Genomic DNA, 9567 nt, shown 5'->3' on the forward strand with positions numbered 1-9567 from the left:
TCACAAATGAATGATGACACACAGAGCAGCATGCTGCATGTGTTTAATTAATTTTCTTTTTAATCTCTAGTAATGGAGCAGTTTCGAATAGCCGCCTACTAAAGAGTATATTTTTCGACTATTCTAGTTAATTAAAGTAGTTATATACTACAATTAATCACAAAGTTTTTTCTGTTTAAGAGGCTTTGGCGGAAGAATATCATACTTGTCCAAATTTCAAGATACCCTTCAAGATTGCAATGGGTCATTTTCCCCTCGCTAATAAAAGTATACACTCTGGACTTATAGAGATATATTCTCATCAAAAGCAACAAAATATTAGCAAAGATCGATAGCTGAAAAGGAGGAAAAACGAAAACGCTATTAACCTTCCCTATCATTTGAATCTAAGTGCATATTTAGGAGACAGCCGCCTACCCTAAGCAAGTAAAATAGGTACATTTTGTGTCAAAAAATAAATGCAAACAAAGTGTTTCGCAGAACTAGTTTTTTTGAAGAAAATTGGGCACTAAGGTAAACACAATAGCATTTGTCATTTATATCAATTAATTACTATGTGCACAATTCTTTCATCTTTTAGCCCAGTAGCATATATTGGAACAAGTAGAGTTGTAGGTACAGCAAGAGTAAATACCAAGTACCGGTCTAAGAACGAATGCCTGCTTGGAATGTGAATACTATATATGCCTATCCCAAACAAGTAGGGTTCGGCAGGCTGTACTAATTCCTAACGTTAATCATCATTTAATTTGGATCCATTTCATTCTAATCCTCAATAATTATCTTTTAAGATCAATTAGCTGCTATACATACGAAAGGAAAGAAGATACTTTCAATTACGTGTACTTTTGTATTGTCAGTGTGAGAAATACATATCAGAAAACAGAGGGGGGAATAACATGAAAGATACTTCTAATAAGTCATGTCCAAGAAATTGCACCAATGTCATGAACGAAGAAAGTGACTTCATCTATTTTTATATTCATTATGTCTTGTACACCATAATTTAGCAGATATTCAATACCAAAGTTTGTGGTTCTTAATTCCATTAAGAGATTTATATGTGGCATTTTGTTTCATTCTTCTAGTCCAAATGAGAACATTTATTTACACATAATTGATAGTATAAATACCCACACCAAACACAGAATTGTACAAAACTTGGACCTTAACCTCTCAGCCTCAAGACTTCAACTTAGACCGTGACTAGTCAAACTCAATTAGTTCAAATAAAATGCATTCACGCAAGCACGATAATAATCAATCACCAGTACAAATAAAATCACATAAAGGATGTACTAGTAGTTTACAATAGGTCAAAGGGGAACAAATTAAGTAAGATCATCTTCCTCGAGCTCCTTAGCCTTCAATGTTTCCTTCACTCTTAGAAGAAGTGTTGTCCTCCAAGCATCCTGTGGAGTGAAGATATTTAAGTAGACTAGAAAATCGCTGTAAACTTACAACATACTAATACGTGCTCAAGTCAATTAAGCATCCAAGTATGAATCCACGAAGCAGTGATAACAAAAAGAATTAAACCAACTTATAGATAACTTCAAGATTGAGTGTTTTTTAGAAAACCAGATAAGCAAATGAATTCTATTGTTTTATCGAGTCAGCAGCCTCAGGCACCATTACTATGTGTAGCACTTGCATAGCCACTGCACATGTCAAATTCTGCTTTCAAATACAAATGCCAATGCATTAAGTCAAGCTTGAAGGTCAGTAAAGCTACTTCTGTACTCCGATGCATCTACTGCCCATAAATAATAAAACCTGCACCGTCTTCTCATACAAGTTTCTCCTGACAATCATACCCTATACCCTCCTTAAAATCAATATTTTTTTATAAAAATAAAAAATAAAAAATCAGGGTTCAGTGCACCGTCTCTAGTCCTCAATTGCATCCACTTCCGTATACCATAACTTGCAAAGAATCTAGGTCTCCTTCAGATAAACATGCCTTTTGATATACTCCAACAGAGAGAATACTGGTGGTCAAACCAAAGAAGAGTTATTTGCTGGTATAAAACGCTGCTAACTATCCAAAGCTAGGAAATATATCTAGATATTTGCCATAAAACCAAAAATATAGCAGTTAAACATGAGTGGTTATGCTACAGTTACGTAAAACACAAAAAAATTAAATTAAGCACCCTAGAGAGAGAATGACAAGAATATTCAACCTTTAGCACCAGATCAAAAAAACCTAAGGTCAGATACTGCTTCACAAGAGTAGGTGAAGATGCTGCTACTAGCTTACGGCACTGAATGACAGCTATAGTAGTTTGTGTCACTAAAACACATGATTTTTCTTTTAATTGGTACAAAAGTGCCAAGAGTTCAAGATTACCAGTTGTGTCATGCTATCATACTCTTTCACAGCATCAGTGAACTTTGCAACATCTTCCTCATCAATTGCAGCTGCCAAATCCTGTTATTGGAAAAAATACTCCCAAATTAGCTCTTTACTGTCATATTCAAAAATTACATGTACAATAACTGCGAAGCAACAAGTATAAGCACTTGGGTGAAATCTTATATTGTTTTTGGCCCTTGCGTGACTGTACCTCAACATGATCATTTGCAATACTAGGAGGTAATTAGCAATAAATGCATTGGATCATGTGAAATATGATAGCAGTTTGTAGATTTGATATGATATAAACCATTTTCACAAAGACCAGAGCCAACAATTATATAAAAGTGAAGGGTCAGGAAGCAGGAGAGAAAATAACATGCATAGGCTGGAATATGCAAGCTATGACATACCACTAGCAATTTGCATTCGCGCGTCCCTGAAAATGTTGGATCCAGCTCCTGCAGATAAAGATGCAATATTTACTAACTGAAAGCATGTCTGTGGATAGAAATCTTCGCGGCTGAAAAAGAAACCTGATATCGCTCCAATGCATTGTTGATTGCAACAACATCACCTTTACAAAGTTGGCAAATGCCAGCATTAAGAAGATGCCCTCTAACTCCATACTTCAACAAGTTGTTATTGACTGAGTGACGTGCAATCTCCTCAAAGATCTCGATTGCTCTCGGATATCTGAGAAAATAATGTTGAATTTGTATGAGAACAAACCAATTCTTATAATACATTGAACAATGAGAAGCTAAAACAACAGCTTACAACAGCTTATAACTTTATTAACACCGTGAAATATGGGACTCATCAAATGCCATTTACTAACAGTTACACTCATAATTCGGAAGTGATAACCTTCTCCTAACTACTGATATTGACACCTTTTCTATCTTTCCTGTTTGTTTCATCCATAATAAGAGATTGATTTCACCATCACTCCAAGAAGACCAGATAAACCTCAAAGATTTGACAGAGAACTATGCAATATCTTCCAGTGCTGAGCAATCGTTCTCTCACGACATGATCAGCGTTGCTTTTTTTTCTTCTGAAAATTATATCACTTCCTAACTACAATGAATCTTACTTTTCTATTTGAGCAGAGAATTGTGCAACTTTCTGCTTGCACTGATTTGCAGTTGTTGTCACATCTTCACTCTGGTAAAGATCAGCTGCCTTCTCGTAGTAACTGATGGCCTGCTCCAAGTTTTGCTCTTGCTCATATAATTCAGCAATTTCCTGCACACCGAGCAAGTTACATCTCTTTCAAACAGTGAAACCAAGCTTCCTAAGGATACTTCAACTAAAGTATCGCATTTGCTACAATCATTTTGTAGTGAGGGTCACATACAACATTAATAAGAAAGTGACAGACACATGACCAGTCACCTATCACCTTTCTTGGTAATATAAGAAGTTCAACAGGTTAAGACAAACTAAGCATTGAGCTGACAAGAACATATATTTAGAGCATGTGCTCGCATGAAGAGTCTGATTGAACACAAGAGAACAGCCCTCTAAAACATCAAAGACCACATCTATATTTTATACCTTGTAATATCTTGCAGACATACTTAGCCTCCCAATGTCCAGAAACATGTTCACTGCCTGCTCTAAACACGATATTGCCTCTGCAGGATACATATATACAGAATTCAATTTGTTTAAGCCAAAGCTAAAGATGACTAAAGAAGAATGGAAAAATAATAACAATGTGATGCTTTTCAGAAAACATTCTCGAAAATGATGTGACATTTGAGTTACATTGCATATGATTTTAGGAACAAAATGGACATGAATATAGTAGAATGGATAAGCCGGATAAATATAATCAACCTCAGCTAATTTGGGTTGAGGTGTAGTTGATAGATTGATTATTGATATATACTACAATGATCTTTCTTTAAGCATGAAATTCACTAAATAATGGGCCACCACTCTACCCATATCTACTTAAATACCAAAACTTGATTCTCCACTTGTGATGTGTGCTTATCACAGATCCTGCACTGTACCATATAAGATAATGGGCTCACCCTCTACCTTTCCCAGAACCAAAGCCCCGGAAGCAATATATTATTCTGACTTAGAATCTGTTAAACAGGTGTGTGTGTACGTAATGTATGTGTGCCTGTGACAATGATAACCAAGCACGGTACCAAGAGGTCTACTTGGGACTCACTCTCTCTCTCTCTCTCTCTCTCATCAGTACTTTGCTTTGCGGGTGTTTAGCAATATCGATGGTTTCAATTTCCAAAATATGTCCACCAAAACCTCCAAAAATGAAAGAAATTTAACTGTAGTTTCAAAATTATGTGTTCCAAGCAACATCCTTGGAATCTCTCAAAGTTTTTTTTTTTTTTTGACAAGTACTAACTATCAAAAGGCTAATATTTGTCAATGTGGCAACAACCCTCATATAACTCAACATATTTATCTTATGAAATAACAAACAAATGTGAGAGCATTAACATAAACTATCAATTAAATGGGAGTGCACTATCTTACTTTCATTGAATTCAACAAAGTTATTCTTTTAGTATGTTATATCACAAATGATGCTATGCGTAAACTTTTGTGCATAGTATTTTGTAGATACTCTTGATATTATGCATTAAAGCATGAAGTTATGCATAAATACAATAACTTCTTTTTCTTTGTAACAATGTAATCATTATGTATCTTATATACTAATCTAGTAAAGTTACTCCATTCAAATATTTAACATAAACTCAAAATAGTTTCCAAATGTTTCAAAAAAGTTCCCTCGAATTAATTTCTAATTAATTGATATGAATCAACATACATATTCTTTTAGAGTCTAGATTAGAATAATAGCTTTATCCAGTTTGGCGAGATATACCCCATCTATGTTCTAGATGGGTAGAGTTTCTTAGATAAAGTATCTAAAAGAATTGGATTCTATCTCCTCTTTTTTTCTCCTCTCGTTCAACCGAATTTGAATACGTAATACATATTCGAAAGGTTCAATTGGTTAATTGTTGAAAGGCTCAAAAGTCGAATCCGAATCTAGGGGGTTGAAATAGACAAGATTCAGCTCAGATCCAAAGAAATAGAATCCGATATTCTCTCATTTCTTTGTCTTTTCTTTCATATTCGATTTCTTCATTCCGGATTTCTCCATTCCTTCCTATATGCCTTTCTAGAACCCATCTAAGTAATGTGCGCAGTACAAAGTTCATGATGCAGAACTCATTTGGTTCATCCTATTGGTGTGACCCATCCGAAATAAGTATCTTCCAAATAAATGTGAGAATTCCAATGAATCCCTAATTGTCTTTTTTTGTTAGCCTATCGATAATTCCCTAAATTAGACCTGCTTAATCTAGAACAGAACGTGCAATCCTTGAATATCTGAAATTGTCTAAGTGGAAATAGCTTTCTTATCATTCAATGAGCATCTTGTATTTCATAAAAATTGGGGGCAATATAATCCTTACGTAAGGGCCATCCTATCCAACTTTCAGGCATTAAGATACGTTTCAAGCGTGGATGATTATCATAAGAGATTCCCAACATATCATATGATTCTCGTTCTTGAAAATCCACACTTTTCCAAACCCAGAAAACAGACGGAATTCTAGGATTCCTCCTGGAGGCAAATACTTTTATGCATACCTCCTCTGGTTGATCCACACCATCCTCTATTCTCGTAAGATGATACACACTAGCTAACAGCCCGCCAGGCGCTACATCATAGGCACATTGAGAGCGGAGATAGTTGTACCCATATACATAAAAAATGACAGCAATGGAATGCCAATCCTCGGGCTTTATTTGTAAAGTCTCTATTCCTTGGTAATCAAAGCCCAAAGATCTATGAATTAGCCCATGCTTGACTAGCCAAGCAGACAAACGACCCTGCATCTTTTTTATCTCTCCCGCATTTTTATTTATATAAGTATTTCACATTTACGATGAAATTTCTGAAAATTGACCCGACTTAAAAAATTCTAATCATGCCTATATCCAGAATAGTTGGCACCTGGCAGTGCAACACTCTCCAATCTTTTTAACATCCTTATTATAAATTACAAATTGAAAGTGTCATTCTAATAGCAAAAAGAATAAGCTCACCCATAAAGGAGAGCATCTAGCAGCTTACGGATGCAGAGCAACTACCTTGGAACAGTGTTATTAAAAGCACTCGCTTCTCGCTTTAAGCGATGAAGTGAGGCGAGGCGCAGGGTTAGCGCTTTTCTGCTAAAAAGGCGACTCACATTCAAAAAGCGTGCGCTTTTCTCGCTTAAGCGAGAAGCGAGCCGGTAGGAAAAGCGAGAAAAAGCGTGCTTAAGCGAGCAGAAGGCATCAGCTAGGGTTTTTTAAAAAAAATTGGCAAATAAACCATCTGTGAACAAACAAACATACGCGACTTCTTCTCCAGCGAACTCTAGCGACGACCACTGCTGCTCCAACGACTTCTTCTCCAGATCTCGGTAAGTTTCTTCAACTTCTTCTTCTTCTGTTCTTCTATTCTTCTTCTTCTTCTGGTATTCTTCTTATTATGTTCTTCTTCTTCTGATGGAATTCTTTCAATTTTTCACTTTTTAAGCGCTCATTTTGTGCCCTAAATGACTTCTTCTTCTTCTTCTTCTGTTATTAAAAGTGCTCTGTTTTATGCTGTTGTATGCTCTGTTTTCTGCAATTTATGCTCTGTTTTCTGCAATTTATGCTCTGAATTAATTTTTTTTTTTGTTGTTGATTGTAGTAAATTTAATTTGATTATTCAATGGCATCAAGCCATTTGCTTAATATGTTATTTTTAATGAGTTCCTAGCCATTTATCTATGCTTTTTTTATTTATTTATTTATGTGTTAAATTGCGCTTCACATGGAAAAAGCGCGCGCTTCGCTTCGCGCTTCTCGCTTCTGTGAAGCGAGGCCTCGTCGCTTTTTTGCGCTTAATGCTTTCCAAAACACTGCCTTGGAACAATGCCCATACTCCACCGGTGGGATTACACTGGGTTTGTTGTTGTTGTTGTACAAGATAACTAATACGTATTTGATAAAAGCGAAACCTATAAGAAGCTCCTAATGAAAAGAGGATTACACGTAGAGCAGGGCGCACTTGCATCAACAGATGTTAACTTCATTTGGAGGGGTTCTTTTCAAGCATGCAACATAAAAGGGCTGGTCTGAATCAAATAAGTGTTCCGTGACTTACAAACCTTTAGTGTTTGACTTCTTGTAGCAATGAGCAGCATCAGCATAAGCATTAGCAGCCTCATGTTTGCTATCCAACTGCGAACATAAAGTGAACGACTTTCAAGAACTGAAACAAGGAAAGAGCGTCAATGAGAGACGACTCACTACAGGAGGATCAAACACTTACCTTAAGATGACAATTAGCCAATTTAACATATACTGCTCCGGCTTGATCCCCTGAAATAACCAGGAAACAAGAAATTAGTATACAATTTCTTACCATGCAACGAGGCTGATTGAATCTATGAAACAGTTTTCCCTGAAGATCCTTCAGAACTTAAGACCTTGCCTTGTTAAGAAATTTATTCACTTTTTCCGACATCGAAGCGATTATGTCCATCTTATACAAGTTTAAAAACTAATTGAAGAAAACTCTTTTTCTCTTTGTCTTCGAAGTATCTCTTTCCATTTCTAGAATTAATTCAACCAAGGAAAAGACACAGCGGAATCATCAAAATCAGCCTATACAGCAAGGTATAAGCAAGAGTTATAAGCAAGTTATAACTCAACCAAGTGCAGCATGTCCAAAGGAAAATAAAATCTGCTCAGTGAAAACTCTCCTTACATGAATAATGATGCAGTTGTTTAAAAGATCAAAATAATACAAATGCCGTTCTTTTCTTATGCTCCAACAGTTGTTTTATAACCGAGAAATCCCGAGGGCAAGTGGATCACGGTTCTAACTCTGTGGATAATAGGTCGGCCCTCACCCTTCTTCACTTATATCCCAGGTATCTGACTGCAGCAAGTTCCAAAATTTGATGTGCCCCTAACCCACACATCACTTGTTGCACTTTAACACTAGACCAAAGCCATGGAGGCGATGCTCCAACAATTAATTAACTAACCAAATCCAGCAAAATTTTACACATAATTTCAGCGCTTTGTAATAGTCGAATTGGACTACAAACAAATTACTCGGACCAAACAATCATCCTCATAAGGAAGCTCATTTAATGAGAAAATGCATAAACAATCATCCTCAAATTTCCGGGCTTTCTCACATATTCATTTGGATTCACCTCCAATTCAAAATTAGAAAAAGAAAATAAAGAAAGCAATCAATATCACCGTTTACACTACGATAGTTTGATAAAAATAAGAAAATTAAAATCTAAAAAACAGAATCGGAGTCGATCACCACAATACTAGATCTTAATAAAATGATAAATCACGTGGAAAAGGAAAAGCAGAACTAACATGATTTGGCGAGTTTGAAGCAATTGCCAGCTTTATCGAAGAGATCAGCGGCGTCTTCGTGTTTGGAGCCAAAAAGGCCCCATCCGCTCAGCTTCTTCTCTGCCTTCTTCTCGAAATCTTCACCTCTTGCGATTTGATCCCCCATTGTTTTTTGGTCAGCACAAAAGGGCGATCGATAGCTGTCGTTTGAAGTAATCTGAAAATGAAGGAAAAGGGGAAGAAAATAATGCGGTGGCCTATGTTGAAAAAGTGAAAGAGTCCGGTTTTAGGAATAGAACGGGCTTTGATTTTTCGGCCTGCCCCTTTTTGTTGGGCTTGGGGACCGGCAGAGAAAAGTATTCACCGTCCAGACCCCAAGATATCATTTAGCGGGCCCCACCAAATTTCAAGAGCAAAATACAAAATTAGCGGTTAGTCGAAATTAATTGCATTCGCTAGCCAAAAAATATATAAAGTATGTTTATTATGCGTATATAATACAAACATATATAATAAATATATATTTTATCGACTATTATTTTTAAGAGCGGATAAAAATATAAATTTCTATTCAATCGGCCCTAAGGCAACTCAATAGCTTTATAGCATATTGTTCCCCCAAGCTTGTGGGAAGAGAAAAGTTCTTAGTTTTCGAAAAAATTGCTCATTTTAGAGAACTTGTATGTTTGGTCAAGCTCTTTAGGACAAAATACTCGTTGGTAGGGAACCACTCGAACATCCATTGAACCTGGTCCTCGGTTAAATTTTGAAAAGCTGTACCCATCCTACAG

At 36.2% G+C, this 9567-nt stretch overlaps 1 protein-coding gene across 2 annotated transcripts; it reads right to left on the minus strand.

The window, feature by feature from the left end:
• Window positions 1-1062: 1062 nt before the first annotated feature.
• Window positions 1063-9053, minus strand: LOC107818292 (alpha-soluble NSF attachment protein). Of its 2 annotated transcripts, XR_012710544.1 has the most exons (10): window positions 8798-9053; window positions 7725-7774; window positions 7561-7633; window positions 3923-4002; window positions 3459-3610; window positions 2896-3055; window positions 2773-2820; window positions 2354-2434; window positions 1886-1991; window positions 1221-1412 (listed from the first exon to the last, which is right to left on the minus strand). XR_012710544.1 is itself a non-coding variant. In XM_016644277.2 (9 exons), the coding sequence occupies exons 1-9, from the start codon at window positions 8940-8942 to the stop codon at window positions 1332-1334; spliced, it is 870 nt and encodes a 289-aa protein (XP_016499763.1). In that variant the 5' UTR covers window positions 8943-9050; the 3' UTR covers window positions 1063-1331. The 2 variants fall into 2 exon arrangements, 1 of the variants encoding a protein (XP_016499763.1); XM_016644277.2 differs by lacking the exon at window positions 1886-1991 and having other exon boundaries at window positions 1063-1412; window positions 8798-9050.
• Between the last annotated feature and the right edge of the window lie 514 nt (window positions 9054-9567).

This window comes from Nicotiana tabacum, chromosome 6 (genome assembly GCF_000715075.1).
Source record: "Nicotiana tabacum cultivar K326 chromosome 6, ASM71507v2, whole genome shotgun sequence".
NCBI lineage: Eukaryota > Viridiplantae > Streptophyta > Magnoliopsida > Solanales > Solanaceae > Nicotiana > Nicotiana tabacum.